Source organism: Artibeus jamaicensis, unplaced genomic scaffold (genome assembly GCF_021234435.1).
Source record: "Artibeus jamaicensis isolate MK-2021 breed Jamaican fruit bat unplaced genomic scaffold, CSHL_Jam_final contig_384, whole genome shotgun sequence".
In the NCBI taxonomy this organism is placed as follows: Eukaryota; Metazoa; Chordata; class Mammalia; order Chiroptera; family Phyllostomidae; genus Artibeus; species Artibeus jamaicensis.
In genome coordinates, this window is record NW_026521810.1 from 7,237,828 (window position 1) to 7,254,811 (window position 16,984).

At 42.6% G+C, this 16,984-nt stretch overlaps 1 protein-coding gene across 4 annotated transcripts in view; it reads right to left on the reverse strand.

Annotated features, from left to right (window-relative positions):
• Positions 1 to 16,984, reverse strand: part of LMAN2L (lectin, mannose binding 2 like) — a 32,406-nt gene that overhangs the window by 1,617 nt on the left and 13,805 nt on the right. For 2 of the 4 annotated variants that reach the window (XM_053664567.1, XM_053664566.1), the window contains exons 5-8: positions 4,660 to 4,692; positions 3,543 to 3,704; positions 3,344 to 3,458; positions 154 to 273 (exon numbers count right to left, since the gene is read on the reverse strand). In XM_053664567.1, the coding sequence (XP_053520542.1) occupies positions 154 to 273; positions 3,344 to 3,458; positions 3,543 to 3,704; positions 4,660 to 4,692 (430 nt within the window). The remainder of the gene's footprint in view (positions 1 to 153; positions 274 to 3,343; positions 3,459 to 3,542; positions 3,705 to 4,659; positions 4,693 to 16,984) is intronic. The other 2 variants (XM_053664569.1, XM_053664568.1) reach the window with 1 other exon arrangement.

Genomic DNA, 16,984 nt, shown 5'->3' on the forward strand with positions numbered 1-16,984 from the left:
TGTAACCTGAAGACAGTGCTGCACACTGGAGCACTGTGCCAGTGCTGCTTATTGGGCAGAGGAAAGATAGAGAGAAGACGGACCTGCGAGCCCATCCCCAGTATTGTGACTCCTCTCCCACCATGGGCTGCTTCCCAGGGTCCCTGTGCTCACTTTCGGGCAGCTTCATGTTGTCCACGGAGGGTAGGAACACATCTCGATGCAGCTTCTCCTCTTCTGGGGTTCTCTCCACTGTCAATTCAAATAGCTTCAGGGAAATAATGTCATGGTTGTCTAAAGAAAAAAGAATAAGGGTTGCTCAAGCCCTCTCAAAAAGAGGTATCTTGGAGTATCTTGGCTCAAGCTTCTGATTCACAGCTAACTAGCAATGACCTTGAAAGAATAATTGTGGCCTGTTTTCTCATCTAGCAAGAGTAAGGAACAGGACTATTCTATATTACTCCATATTGAAAGCTTTTATTAACAAGCATTACCTACATAATTCACAAATTTAAAGATAATACAAGAATGAAATCCCCCATGATACATAAAATGTTCCAGGACAGTAAGAGGAGAACCAGCAGCACTGAGCTTCCCTTTGATGGGAATGACACACTTTCAAGACAGGAAAGGGCCTCCTGGTGACAGCGGTTTGATGGCTGCTTGCCGGGCTCAGCTGTGGCACAGAACAGAATGTTCCCCTTCCTGACTGGGCCTAATACTTTGTGGCTCCTTGTAACTGTGATTCTGTATACCACAAATCTGAATGCCATACAGCTAGCTCATGGCTACTTGGTTGGTTATCAGGGACTGGATTTCTTGCCATTTCTATTACTAGAATGGCATCTATGCCTGCTTGGACTCTTAGAATCTCTAGAGAATCCCTAGATAGAAAAATCTGGATTTGCCTTCAATTAGATATTTTTACTGTCAGGGCTGAGTTTGACCCATGGACAGGATAAAAAGCTAGAGCAACACTCCTCACAATGTGGGGCGCCAAAGGCTGGTACATCTGGAATGTGTCCCAACTTTCTCAGCATGTTCAACAATTTGCTGCATTAATGGTAAGAAGATATCAACAAGAAAGACCTTAAGAGGATGACGCAATTTCTATTGAGGGACAACCTATGGGCAGAAAATACAGACTTACTAACCTAGGTATTACCACCCAAAACCTAGAGCAAAGGATGCCTCAGAATAAACAAAAATTGACTGTATTCTATTTGTTCATCTCTAACAGTTGGGAACAACTTCCCATTGAAAAGTACACCAGGAAGTTAACTCACAGGACCTAGAAACCTATAAATTCAAAGGAAAATTCAAAGTAGACAAGGATACCTCTTTCAACTTGAGTCATGTAACAAGATTAACATAGCAAAGATCTGAAGCTCGTGCCTCCTGTTTCTGAGCCAAGGGGAGCTCTGTCCCACAGCTCCGGCCCGGCTCACAGCCATCGGAGCCTGGCTGCCCAAGGAGAGGACGAGGGAAGGATGCTGCCGAGGGACACAGGGAACTTCCTGCAGTGATGGACAGACTCTCTGTATCTTGACTGTGGAGGTGAGGACGTAGGTGCAAATATTTGTCAAAACTCTTCAAATTATATACTTCTATTCTATGGAAAATATATCTCAAGAAAGTTGAATTTTTTAAAAGCCAGAATTTAAAAAATCAGATTTCACTTTAGAGATCCAAGTTCCCAGTTTCTCTTAAAAACCAAGAATGGCCTGACTGAGCCCACATTTTCTCTTGGCAATTATGGCTGGAACCAAGCAGCTGCTGCCCATTCCCGTGAGTGTTTGCCTTTCCTTTCTGCCAGAAGAAAATTCTGTTTCATATTAGCTTTATTCATAATAAATTATGTATTAAAAAACCCTATGCATTCAGTTCTTTACCTCTTCTCAAATAATGTTATGACTCGGGCTAAAGCCAAGGGGGAGAACAAGCAAATAAAGAGAAGCCACTGACCCCTCGCCCACATGACTCAGTTGGTTGGGTGTCATTCCACAAAGTGAAAGGTGGCAGGTTCCATTCCCAGTCAGGGCACATACCTGGGTTGCAAGTTCAGTGCCCTCCGTTGGGGCATGTATAAGAGGCAACCGATAAGAGTTTCTCTCCCTCTCTTTCTCCCTCCCTTTTACATTTTTTAAAAAAGATTTTGTTTACTTTTAGACAGAGGGGAAGAGAGGGAGAAAGAGAGGGAGAGAAACATCAACATGTGGCTGCCTCTCAAGTGCCCCCCACTGGGGACCTGGCTAGCAACCCAGGCGTGTGTGCCGACTAGGAATTAAACCAGCGACCCTTTGATCTGCAGGCCGGTGCTCAATCCACTGAGCCACACACCAACCAGGGCTCTTCCCCATTCTTTAAAAAATAAATAATTTTAAAAAGAGAGAAGCCACAAATCTGGACAAGGAGAAAGAAAGTTCTAAAGAGTGGGGAAAGGAAAAGCAGAAGGTATTGTCAGTGCCACAACTGTCATGTCAGGAAAGACCCTCAGGGCAAATGGTCAAAAGAGCTGAAGAGCCCTGGCTGGCGTGGCCCAGCTGGTTGGAAAACCAACCATAGACCTATAGGAAACAGTGTCCCATGTACCGAAGGGTCACGGGTTTGACTTCTGGTCAGGACACATACGTGCCTGGGTCGTGGGTTTGGCCCTGGTTGGGATGCATATAAGAGGCAACCAATCAATGTTTCTCTCTCACATCAAAGCTTCTCTTCGTCACTCTCTCCCTCCCTTCTCTCACTAAAGAAAAATAAAAGACCTAAGAGGAAACAGAGCGAGGACTGAAAACGGAGTGCCACACATGGCCAGGACACGGAAGTAACTTCCACTAGAAGAGTGCCGACAGCATGGCAGAGACACAGGCCCAGGGCAGCATGTCCAGGGCAGCATGTCCAGAGGGGGATGGCTGGAAACAGGAACATCTCCACATACGACATTCACAAGTCTGGCCACAAAGCAGGGCCTCAGTATCAGTCGGAAGAGGGATGGCAGAGTTACAGAGAAGCCTTGTTAAGAGAAGGGAAACTGAGTACATTAGGAGGGGAAAGAGAGGAAGCAGACTAGAAAGATGGCACCAGAAACAGAAAAGTACAGAACTTAAAACACAAGCTGGAGAGGTGGCTCCACAAAGAGGCAAACTACTTTTCCATAGCTCTATCTCCTGGGACAGCTGTTCGAGGACAACTTAAGCCTGGGGTCTTAAGGAATCTGGGTATGGGAATGTAGGAAGATAAACACTCCCAGGGTATCTGCTTCCCAGAGTTCTGCTGGTCTGACTCTCTCCTCTGAGAAGCCTTGCCAAGGCCTGGCTACCAAGATGTGACTTCAGTTTGGGCAAATAAGAAGTGCATGTGGAGATACCTGAAAGATCCCCTGTGATGGACGAGGTGCCAAAATAGTAACCCCGGGGCAGGCGGACCCCTGGCACTTCAATGCAGTCCCTCCACTCATGCTTGCCATCGATGTCCATCATTATCTAGAATAAGAAGAAGAAAGAAATCAGGGCCAGGCCATGGGAGCAGGAACCAGACAGCCATATTGGTCTAGAACAGAGACTCACCGTCAAATGCCTCTTGACATAGCGAATCACAAGGAAGGTATCATAATGGAGATTTCGGACGATGGCCGTACAGCCCCCCAGCTCTGTTGGCCGCCCATCCCGCTCATGATCATAGCTGAGGGAACCATTGTTCACCATGGCTGAGATGTAGGGGAACACCCGCTGGGAAAGTAGAGAAGGAGAAGCAGAAGACAGTAAGGAAGTGCTCCTTGGAATGCCTGCACACATCACTGACAACCCACTAGAACCCACACTAAAAGGATACGGCCAAGTAAGCGACTGAACTCTGTACTTGACTTCAGCTCCTCTAAGGCTCTGGAATCTGACTCGTATCTCTTCCCGGAGATAACCATTTTGCATGAGTGTTCTTCCCCAGACTAGTGGCTTTCTTTTTATGTGTATGTACCTATCTACCCACTGCCATGTCAACTTCTTGAATAAAACAATAATTTATTATGCTACTTTACATGTCTCCACCTAGGCCCATATCCCCCCACCCTACCTGCCAGAGCAAGCGTTTTGCACACAACAGGCATTCTGAAAATACCTGTTTGATCAGGGAAATCTTTCCATTCAGGATAGCTCCTTTCAAATTCTAAAATCCCATGAGCACATAATGCTGAATGGATTAAGACTCAGAAAGAGTACTGCCAGAACCAGGCTGCTGGATGGTGTTCTCCAGCCAAGATGACTGTTCTTAACCAAAAAAAACTTCCAGCCCATTTAAGCTTCAGTCGCACACAACTTCCCCCAATAATACACAGGACAAAGTTCTTCCACTGCAGGTTTCCCCAGATCCCACCCATTTCCCCACCTACTTCAGAGGCCCTTTCTCCAACAGAGTTGTAGGAGCAAATTTTTCCTTAGAAATGATAAGCTAACCATTCCAGAGCAAGCCCAGTGCTAGGCAGTGTAAATGAAGGGAGAGGTCACATGACACATGCCACTCAATGAATTCCACACTGTCCCCAACAGTCAACATGCAAGGAGAAGGAGCACTCAAAATCAGAGACTCGTGACTCCTGAGTCAGTAGCCACATGGATACTTAACAGTAGCAAATGTTGTATGAACACGCGGAAAATAAAGGGTAGCCATGGTGGATTAACAACTGAGTACCTGGACTCCTGGAGAATATCGCCTCTTCTGGGCCTGAGAGAGTCCAACGGGTTTAAAAACGAGAGGGCACAGAAGACGGGAGACCAAGTCAGAAAGAAACAGCCATGGAAGAGCCAAGACCCAGCTGTGGTGGATAAGCAAACCAATCTCAACCCCAAAAAGACATTTAGGGTCTATGAAGGGCATTTAAGTTCTTATGCCCCTAAAAATTATAGGCAAAAATATATGCACTGGTGCTTGTACATTTTCTGAGGGAGGGCGTGTTACTATCACCAGATTTTCAGAGGTCCTCTAGGAAAACCTGAAGCTTACGACCACAGGTCCTGAAGCTTTCAGAAGCTTTATGAAACACACAGCATCACACCATCCAAACAGTCCCCACTTATGTCTCTGAGAGTCGGGAGATCAGGCCGCGAGTTTGTACCCAGACAGCAGTATTTCCATAGCAAGGAGACAGACAAGAATGCCAAACAGGGCTGAGTTCTTCCAAAGTGAAAATGTCCTTTGGAAGAGGTCACATGTCCTTTGCCCTGACTGGTGTGGCTTAGTGGGTTGGGCATCATCCTGCAAAAATAAAAGGTCACTGGTTCAATCCCGGCCACGGCACATGCCTGGGTTGCAGGCCAGGTCCCCAGTTGGGGGTGTGCGAGAGGCAATGGATCGATGTTTCTCTTGCACAATGAAGTCTCTCTCCTTCTCTTTCTCCTTCCCTTCCTCTCTCTATAAAAATAAAATCTAAAAAATAAAAATTAAAAAAAATAAAAAGATGTTCTTTACTTTGTAGGATCTCAGAATACAGCAAATGCCTGACATGTATACAGCGCAGGACTGGAGAGACTGGAATTAACACTAATCCTAAGGGATCATTTACCCTCTAGTTGGGCCTATGGACATACATTTCTAAATAGCTGTTGTCACTCTAACCTACATGTGGACAAGGAAAAGCTCCACGGGAGTGTTGCAACATGACAAATAGCTCAAGATTATTTAGTTTTGCTCTAGAAAACTGCTACACTTCTAGCACCAAGAGATACCAATGGAGGGTCAGCACAGTCCTGCCCTGAAATAAAGGTGTGTGAGGGTGTACGGCCCAAAGCACTTCTTCCTCTAATGCTTCCTGAGCACCTATTACCAGCCAGACAGTATTCCAGATGCTTTGAGTTTGATGGGAAACAACATAAACAGGTACCTGCTCTCATGGAGCTGACAACAGAGTGGAAGAGACAAATTATAATAAAATTTCAGACAATGATAAACACTATGATGAATACTATGATGAAGAGGTGACACAACAGAGATTGATTCAGAGTCAACATCTAAGCCGAGACTCAGAGTGTTAATTAGAGGGAGTCCCCCAAAAGCAGCATGAGTTTGGCACATTTGTAGAAGACATGGTGTCTGAAACTAAGCAAGTGAGGAAGAGGCTGGTGTGAGCTGAGGCAGAAGCCAGATCCCAATGGGCTCCAGAGGCCACAGGAAGGAGTGCGGGGTGCGCCTCGGAGCAGCTCTCAGCTGTTTTCCTCTCAAGCTGCTGGTGGAATACATACAGGGCTACATCAAGAGATTCAATGAATCAGGGAATGATCTAAGTGCTATAAACTGCTCTTCTACAATCTAGGATAGCTATTTTAAACCACTGTGCCACAAGAATTTTTAAAGCATGCAATACCTGACTATTAAGTCAGGGGCACTGACCTCTTCTCCCTTAGATTGTCAAATAAGAAAAATGACAACAGCCAACGCAACAGTAGCCACTCGGTATGAATAAATCAAACTTATACCTATTTTTTGGTCAGGTCAGCAAAAAATACATTTTTTGGTGTGCAGAATTTTAGTAATTAAGTTTGCGTATGCCATGAGATAGATAATGTTGAAAATTGCTGATCTAGAACAATAGATTTGTGAGTGTGCTCATCAAATATTTTACAGAAATGGGCTTGACAAGAAAGCTTCTAACTTCAGTGGCCAGTGAGGAAAAGGAAGGAATTAAAAATGTCCTGGGGAGTTCTGATGATCCCAAGGCTTGCTTCATGTACCAACTCAAGAAGTGCCTAGGAGCCTGGCTGGTGTAGCTCAGTGGATTGAGCGCAGGCCTGCAAACCACACGATCGCGGTTCGATTCCCAGTCAGGGCACATGCCTGGGTTGCAGGCTGGTTCCCAGCAGGGGACTCATGAGAGGCAACCATACATCGATATTTCTCTCCTTCCCTATCCCTATCCTTCTCTCCTTCCCTTCCCTTCCCTTCTCTTCCCTTCTAAAGATAAATAAATAAAATCATTTTTAAAAAGATTAAAAAAAAAAAAGTGCCTAGGAGAACCATCCTTAACCTAAAGGGGCTTTACTCTTCCCAAGGCTGGTGCGGCGTCCAGCTATGCAGTCAGAGGTAACCTGGTTCTCAGGATCGCCTGGGGGAGCTTTTCAGCCGCACACACCTGTGTGTCCCTGAGTCACATAGTCTTGTTCAGTAGGTCTAGAGTAGGGAACGGGTTTATTTTTTAAAAAGCAGCATAGACAGCCAAATTTAAGAAACACTGCACTAGACAAAGCCCCACAGCTTTAGAGCTGAAATCTGTCTCCCTCAGCAACTCATGACTTAGCTTCCAACTTTGCCCCTCATATTATTATTTGAATGCATCTTATTTCCTATGCCCAGGTAGGAGATCACGAAGTGTTTCTAGGGCACCCACTAATACCACACAGCGGCAATTTCCTTTCCTTGGAAGGCAGCCTATATGTAGCTGGAACGGAAAGCTGAAGAATCACACTGACTCAGGCAAAGGCGGCAGTTTCATTCCTAACCCAAGAGTCACCAAAAAATGAGGAACTCCTGCTGTTGTACAAATAGCTCTCTGTAAGGTGGAGAAATGCTTTCTGTACTGCAAGGCAACTTTGTACTGCAAGGCAACTTAAAAAAAAGTTCTCTAAATATGATTGTACCTTTAGTATATCTTGATTGAAAGGAGACCCGTGGACTTGGGGATTCATGAACCATTACTAAACTTCCACAGGTCTGAAGCACATGAGCTGTGAACAATGGAGAGAAAAAAGCAAGTATGGCCTCTGTCACCAGGGAGAGCCGGGTACCAACTGTGGTCAGCCAGACCACTCCTGGCTCAATAACCTTGGGTGAACTCCATCTCTGAGAGTCTATCTCCTCAGTAGAAGCAGGGAAAATAACACATAGCTCACAGGGTTAGTAAGACAGTAAGAGGAGAACCAGCAGCACTGAGCTGTTATAAAGATGAAATGAGACATGAAAAGCATCTGGTACAGTGTCCTGCATTCAAGAGAGAGTCAAAAAATGTTCATTCAATCTATAACTAAATTAATGAATTTCTAGTCAGAAACCCTGTTCACAGGTGCTTGTATATAAGCACAAAGCCAAATGCACATTGTTTAGAACAGTAATTCCCAGACCACTGGCTTGTCATGGGCCAGTAAAATCTCCAAAAATATTTTGGGGGTTAACGGGTTTGTCTTTGTTACTTTTCTGACCTATTAAATACAATAATGACAAAATAAGCAACCATCTTTATAAGCATCAATTTTTTATGAACATCATTTTTAAAAGGACATTTTAATACCTCCAAAAGAACTATACGATGTCATAATAAAACATTTAGCCTTTAACAAAAAATAACCTCACTGTTCTTACTCTAAGACCAGTGAAACTGTCGCAAACCAATATGAGCTCATGAACTTGGGAGCACTTGGTAGCCACTCTTTAGGGCAGTTTTTCCAGCTAAACCATCCTATAGGTGAGTAAGCTGGCCAAGTTTGCTGTCTGAACCTAGACAGATATGAAGAAAAGCAGGGCAGGACAGAACAGAGCCACACTTGCTACTGCCAACATATCTGCAGAATTGCCCTTGTAAATGTCACTTAGTGGTGACAACAGTAGCCAGCATTTTCTGAGAGCTTACTCTGTGACAGGCACCGTGTCGGTAATGCGCACTTGTGCATGGGGCTCTAGTATTGGCACCCCCATTTCACAGAAGAAAATGTGTTTAAGAGAACACAGGTACTGAGTAGTGAGACCAGGGTTGGAAACAGGTAGTCGGGCCCCAGGGTCCTGGCTCAGTTACTCAGTGAGAACTGCACTGCTCTCTGTATCTAGCGATATGGAAAGTCGCTTAGTACATACTGTAAGATACAAAAAAGCCCCCAAACCCCCAAAACAACAACAAAAACACCCTAGGTCTCCACCCTGAAACACATAGAAATATTGGAGAAGGATTCCAAATTAAGGGAAAGACAGACTCTACAACTGAATGCAACATAGCATCTGGGATCTTCTTGTCCCTTAAAGGACACACTTGAACGACTGGTGAAATCTGAATAAATTCAGTAGATTAGGTAACAGTATTGGTATCAATATTAAGTTCCTGATTTTATCACTGTGCTGTGGTCATATAAGAGAATTCCTTGTGTTTAGGAAAAACAAGTGAAGTATTTAGGATTAGGAGAACATCATGAAAGCAATTTACTCCTAAGTATTGGGACAGTTCAGAAAACTATACAGACAAAGCCTGACAGACACACACAGAAGTTGAAGAAAAGGCAAATCAAATGTAGTAAGAAATTAATATTTGGGGGAATCTGGGTAAAGAGTACTTCTAATTACTGGTTGTATTATAACCTCTGTATGTATGAAACTATGTCAAAAATTTTAAAAGATTAATCTGAATCTAGTATTTGCCATATTCTCAATTTTTCTATGTATCAAAAAAATTTTAATGAAAGTTCAAAAAATAGTATGTTCATGTAATGCAGTGCCTTATTTTTTAAAAGGTTTTGTACATTTTGCTTTTGTTTTAGCCTTTTCTGATTTTTCTATAATGAGCTTTTACATAAACATAAGAACAAACGAATGCCTCTTCTATAGCATCTCCTTTCATGCCTCCATCTGACCCTCCCCTTGGGTCACTAGCGGAACACAGACATTTTTCAGGCTTTCAGAACAACGTAAGTTGCTGGGCCTACAGCAATCTCCCAATACCCTTTAGGCAGGACGCTGGATACAAAGATGACAGGATAACTCAGCAATACGCCTCCTACAAGAGTGAGACCAGTGAGACTCTCACATTATTGAGCAGCATGAGAGGCCCCTGCTCCCTCAGCCCCCCAAACTACTGCTAACTGATCCTAGGGACTCTGTCCCTGAGTTTGAAAGCTCCTCAACTGAGGACACATGAAAGGGGTGAAACCAGCCAGCTGACTGCCTGGAAGACTTTCACATTCATGAACATTACCATTATCTCTTAAACTCATGGGATGATTTTAATCCCATTTATTTTAGTTGTGACCCCCCCCCCCAGAACAAACCCATATAATGTAATTTGAGGACTTCAATAAAGAGTATTTTAAAATTAGAAAGCATTAAACTTGAGGTATGCCCAAATGCCAAACACTGAAGTTAATAACTCATCTAGCCTGATTACAATTGCCAAGGTTCAGAATCCAGCCTAATATGTTCGCCTCCATTTCACTGCTGCCCATCAATCTGATAGTAGGTGAATATGTCTTGTTAATGAGAAGATCTTGTCTACAGTCCTACTTTGGGGAGTTCCAGAAACTCCTAAAATTTTATGTAAAACCCTCTGTGTACCTATATCTTTCAGTGAGCCAACCACTTTTGTCATATTCTTAAAAGGGTCAAAACCGAAAGGTAAAGACTAACCCAGAGTTAAGCATGGGTTCTTGCTTTCTTTCTCCTTCCTCTCTCTCTGTCTCAGAAAAGAGACATTACCTTCTCATCGTCTCTCAATTCCAGCAGAAAGCCATACATTTCTACTTCCCTTGAAAACTAGCTCTTACCAAAGCTCAGCTTCAATGCCTACTCATATCAGAGTCTGTCAATACTGTCCCCACCTATTTTCCAAGAGTATCTTAGAAAACACTACCTCACCCAAGACTGAAACAAAAACCCTAAATCAGCCCTGGCTGGTGTAGCTCAGTGGATTGAGCTCTGGCCTGCAAACCAAGGGGTTGCTAGTTCAATTCCCAGCCAGGGCACATGCCTGGGGTTGCTTGCCAGGTCCCCAACAGAAGGCACACGAGAGGCAACCACACATCGGTGTTTCTCTCCCTCTCTTTCTCCCTCCCTTCCCTCTCTAAAATAAATAAATAAAATCTTTTTAAAAACAAACAAAACTGTGAATCACATCCATGTTGGATGATAACAGAATTTCAGAAGTTATGAAGTTCCTCTGATAATGTAAAGATTCTCTCTGCCAACAACAGAGACCAAGAGGGATCACTGTCTTCATCGAGGGAATGTGTTTTCACCCTGGATGGCACAGTATTGTTAATTTTCTTTTGTTAATATGCTGCAAACTCAACTTCCAAGCTGGCCATACGTGGGAAGAGCAGTGAGCATTCCCCCCACTCTCCTAACACCCGTCTCACCCCCACACAGTGAGGCCCCAGTGTCTGCCTCTGGGGAGAATGAGGGCCGAGGCCGCAAAGGGCTGCACCTTTGAGCTCTCCTTCCAGAAGGTCTCCATCATCTTACTCTTATTTCAACTGAAAAAGACACCCCACTCCAACAGTTCCCTGAAACTTTTCACCAGAATCTGGGCTCTCATGAGGAACCATGACCATCAGCTGATGACGTCACAGAGCTGAGAAAAGATGATCAAGCCATGCTTTAATCAACAATTTTAACAGCAATACTGTGATATAATTCACACACCACACCATCCACCTATTTGAAGTCTATGATTCATTGGCTTTAAGCATATTCAGAGTTAAGATTATTATTACCACCATGAATTTTAGGACATTTTTATTGCCTCAAAAAGAAACCTTGTGTCCACTAGCAGTCATTCTCCCCACTCCCACCCTCCAGCCCCGTCTCAGGCATCTACTCTTCTACCTTCTGTTCCTAGATTTGCCTGTTCTGGACAGTTCATACACATGGGATCATAAAATGTCATCTTGTTGTTGGCTGGCTTCTTTCACTTAGCATATTTTCAAGGGTCATCCACACTGGAGCATATACCGATGCTTCTTTTTAATGCTGACTAATACCCCATTGTAAGGATATATCATATTTCTTTATTCGTTCACCAGTTGATGGTCATCTGAGCGGTTATCATGAATAATGCTACGACATTCACATGAAAGTTTTCATGTAGACATGTTTTCCTTTCTCTTAGGTAGATAACTAGGACTGGAATTGCTGGATCATATAAACTGTTTAACCATTTGAAGAACTGCTCAACTGTTTTCCAAAACAACAGCTCCATTTTACATTCCTACCAGCAGTGCATGAGGGTTCCAACAACTCCATAGATTTAGCAACACATTATAATCTGATTTTTCTGTTTTAGCCATATAAGTGAGTGTGAAGTGGCATCTAATTGTGGTTTTCATCTGTGTGTCCCTATTGGCTAAGATGTTGAGCATCTTTTCCTGTGTTTATTGGTCATCTGTAAATCTTCTTTGGGAAAATACCTATTCAGATGTTTCACCCACTTTTTAATTGGGTTGTCTCTTTCATTATTGCGCTGTATCTAGAATAAAGAACTATTACAAGTTTCTGATCAGGAACTTGTAATGGTTCTTTTACAAGTTCTATTACATTTATAATACATTTGTTTTTCTCCCAGCCTGTGGGTTGTCCTTTCACTTCCTTGACGGTATCCTTTGAAGCACATTTTTTGAGAGAAGTCCAATTTATCTATTTTGTTCTTTTGTGGCTTTTGTTTTAGATGTCAAATCTAAGAAAGCATTGCCTGATCCAAGGTCATGAAGAATTAACCCTACTTTTTTCTGAGAGTTTTATAGTTTTAGCTTTTACTTTCAGTTCTTTGATCCACTTGAGTACATGGTGTGGGGCTGGGTAAACTTCATTATTCTCCCTGTGGGTATCCAGTTGTCCCAACACCATTTGCTGAAAAGACAATTCTCTCCCCACTGAATTGTTTTAGCCCCCTTATCAAAAATCAATTGCTCAAAAAAGTGAGGATTTTATTCTGAACTTTCAATTGTATTCCATTAATCTACAGGTCCGTCTTTATGCTGATACCACACTGTTTTATTACCATAGCTTTGTAGTAAGTTTTCTAAATTATAATTTATTATGTTATTACTGTTATCCTGACTTTCTCCCCTTTGCTCTCCTCCACCCAGTGCCCCCCCACTCCCTCAGGCAATCCCCCCGCCATTGTTCATGTCCACGGGTCATGGGTGTAAGTTCTTCAGCTACTCCTTTTCCTAACTGTAACTGCCTATGGGTTTTTTTTTTTTAAGATTTTACTTATTTAGTTTTAGACAGAGGGGAAGGGAGAAAAAGGGAGAGGGCAAGAAACATCAATGTATGGTGGCTTCTCAAGTCCTTCCCCCACCTACTGGGGACCAGGCCTACAACCTGGGCATATGCCCTGCCTGGGAATCAAACCAGCAACCTTTTGGTCCACAGGCTGGAGTTCAATTCACTGAGCCACACTGGCCAGGGCACCTATTTGTACTTCTTAATACTCACCTCCCCACCCATTCTTCCCTTCCCTCCTCCCATCTGGCAACCACCCAGTAACTTCTTTTCTCATGCTGCTTTTAAGAGTCTCTCTTTAACTGGAACGACAATTTTTAAAAATCAAAAGAAATAAAGCAGTTAGCAAAAAAAAAGTCTCTCTTTAATCTTTGGCCTTTTAATTATGATGTGTTTTGGAGCAGGTCTCTTTGCACCCATCATAATTGGGCTCTCTGTGCTTCCTGGACTTTCATGTCTATTTCCTTCACCAAATTAGGGAAGTTCTCTTTCACTATTTTTTCAGATAGATTTCCAATTTCTTGCTTTCTCTTCTCCTTCTGACACCCCTATGATGAAAATGTTGGCTCTCTCGAAGTTGTCCCAGAGGCTGTTTCTACTATCCTTGTTTTTTTTTTATTCTCTTTTCTTCTTGTTCTATTTGGTTTGTTTTTTTGCTTCCTTATGTTCAAATCATTGATGTAATTACCAGCTTCATCCATTCTACTGTCGTTTCCCTATAAACTGTTCTGTATTTCAGTTACTGTGTCCTTCATTTCTGACTGGGTCTTTTTTATGCTGCCAAGGTCCTCACTAAGTTCCTTGAGCATCCTTACAGTGTTTTGAATTCTGCATCTGATAGATTGCTCGTATCCATTTCCCTTTTCCTGGAGTTTTAATCTGTTCTTTCATTTGGGCTATTTGTCTCCTCATTTTGGCAGCCTCTCTGTGTTTGTTTCTATGTATTAATTGCAGCTGCTTTGACTCCATGTGTTGGTAGTGTGGCCAAATATAGTAGGTGTCCTGTAGGGTCCAGTGGCACAACCTCCCCTATCACCCATGCTGGGTGCTTAAGGTGTGCCCTTTGTGTGGGCTGAGTACACCCTTCCTCTTGTAGTTGAGCCTTAGTTGCTGTGAGCAGATCAATGGGAGGGATTTACCCAGGCCAGTCAGCTGCAAGGATTGGCTGTGACCACTCACCACAAACCTCTGCCCTCCATGGAGGATCAGCTATGCAGGGGCAGGGTGGTGGTGCTCCAATGGTCTGTAGCTGTCCACTGGATGTGTTGGCCACGGAGTTTCCCAGGTGGTGCAGACCAAGGTGAGTCCCCACCTGTATATTGCCCAGGGCCACCCTGCCTGAGCTGTAAAGCAATCTGGCTGCCGCTAGGGCTCCCTGAAGGGCGACTGTTGCCTGTTGGATAGAATTTAGGAGACGAGACCAGCCATTCTTATGGAAAAGCAATTTGGGTGGGCCTGTGAGATGGGTGGGGCAGAGCCTCTGGGGATCTCCAAGGTAGGTCAGTGTTACCCAGGTTAATGGAGTCTCAGATATGCCACCAGCTTAACGGTTCTGTTGGGGGCGGGGGGTAGCAAAGGGACACTGGCCTATGCTCATCTTGATGCCCAACACTTCAGTTTCTCCCTATATGCCACTGATGTCTAAGTGAATCTGTGTGTTGGTTCTTTATGAGGAGCTGCTTGGGGCTCTAGCAGTTTCTTCCACAAATTCAATCCCCACTGTTTTTTTGGAGACAGAAGTTATGGGGACTTATCTTCCTGGCACTGGAATCCTGGGTTGAGGGTCCTGCTCCTGACTCCTCACTCCTGAAATATCCCTCCCAAATTTTTATTCACGTGGGTGTGGGACCAGCCTGTCCTGCATCTGTGTTCCTTTGACCAGTCTGAATGGATGTGGTTTAATTCCATAGTCAGGCTTCTATTCAGCTTGATTTCTGACATTCCCAAGTGATGGTTGTTCTACCTTTAGTTTTAATTTTGATGTGGTTGTGAGAAGACACAAGCCATGTCTGCCTACGCAGCCATCTTGACTGGAGTCTGTAGTAAGTTTTGAAATCAGAAAGTGTCAGTCCCCCAACTTTGCTCTTCTTTATTAAAATTATTTTGGCTATTCTGATTCTCTTGAATTTTTGTTGTTCGTAGGATCAGCTTATCGATTTCTCAAAGAAGCCAGCTAGGCTTCTGATAGGGATTGTATCAAATCTGTAGATTAATGTGAGGAGTGTCACCATCTTAACAATACTAAGTTTCTAATTCATGACCTGGTATGTCTTTCCATTTACTTAGATCTTCTTTAATTTCTTTCATCAATATTCACAGTTTTCAGAATATATATTCTTTGAATTTATTTCTAACATTTTATTCATTTTTGATAGTAGCATAAATAGTAGGAATTTTCTTACTTTCATTTTCGGATTGTTCAACGCAAACACATAGAAATATAATTGATTTTTGTATGTTGATCCTGGGTCCTGCAACCTTGCTGAATTCATTTATTGGTTCTAAGTTTATGGGTTCTTTAGGGGTTTTGACATGCTGTCAACTGCAAGCAGAAATAGTTTTACTTCTTTCTTTCCAATCTAGATGTCTTCTATTTTCCTGCCTACTTGTGCTAACTAGACCCTCTAGGACTATGTTGACTAGAAGTGGCAAGAGTAGAATACTTGTCTTGTTCCTGACCTTAGGAGGAAATCTTTCAATCTTTTACAATTAAGTGTAATGTTATCTGGGGGGTTTCCAGATGCCCTTTACCAGGTTGAGGAAGTTCCCCTCTATTCCTAATCTGTTGAGTACTTTTCTTATCACAGAGGTATTACATTTTATCAAATACTTTTTTCTACATCCATCACTATGATCAAATGACTTTTGCCTTTTATTCTATTAATAATCTAGCATATTAATTTTCAGATATCAAACCAAACATTAATTCTTGGATAAACATACTCAGCCATAGTATATAATCCTCTTCATATGCTGCTGGATTTGGTTTGCTAGTGTTTTGTATAGATTTTCCATCTATAATCATAAGAGATATTGTTCTATGGTTTTCTTGTGATATCCTTATCTAGTTTTAGTACCAGGGTAATACCAATTCAAGAATTAGTTGGTAGTGTCCCTTCCTTCTACATTTTGTAAGGGTTGGAGAAGAATTCTGTATTAATTCTACTTTATATATTTGATAGAATTTATTAGTGAAACCATCTGGTCCTGGGCTTTTCTTTGTGAATGATTTTAAATTACTAACTCAATCACTTTATTTACACAGATCTATACAGATTTTCTATCTCTTCAGGTATTATTTCAACAACCATTTATGATTCGGCAACCTCACTACAGCGCAGCCCTGTACTCCCAAATACTGAAGCTCTTGACTTAATCACCTAAACAGCAATTCCTGTATCACTGGTAGGGAAACTAAGTGACTTTGGACAATCTGTCCTGATTTCAGATAGCTAAGCCAAAACTCTAATCATATGCTGAACTCCCTTCACCTCTTCCGAGATGCATTAGTGGTTGCTAGCATTTTCCCAGTATTTCCTCATGAACAAACGTGCTACCAAGTGAGTTGAGCAACAAGGTCACATACACTCTGGTGACAAGGAAACAAGAAACCAGAGGAACATTTTCACTACAATAGCTCAAGGAATTTGATGAATTATTCCACACCCCTCCTGTCAGCTCCTTGTCCTCCTCATCCAGCACACCTTCTTAACATGACATAATATCTGCAAGTTATTAAGAGGTACTGTACTTGTCACCTTCTCCTTATGTGCTGAAAATAATAAAGAAAATAATGAGGCTGAGATCATTGGAGTTAAACCCACTACCTGTGTGTCACAAGTTTTTTAGCCTTCTGGACTTCAGTTTCTTACCCATAATGTACAAATAAAAATAATATATGCTCCAAAGTATTGTTTTGATAAGCAAATAATAACTGTAAAAGTGCATGGAACAAGAGCTGGCAGCTTTACACATCGTATCATAGTAAACCATGCTGCCAACAAAACACATCTAAGACAGTCCAGGTTGTTACTATGTGGAAAGGAAT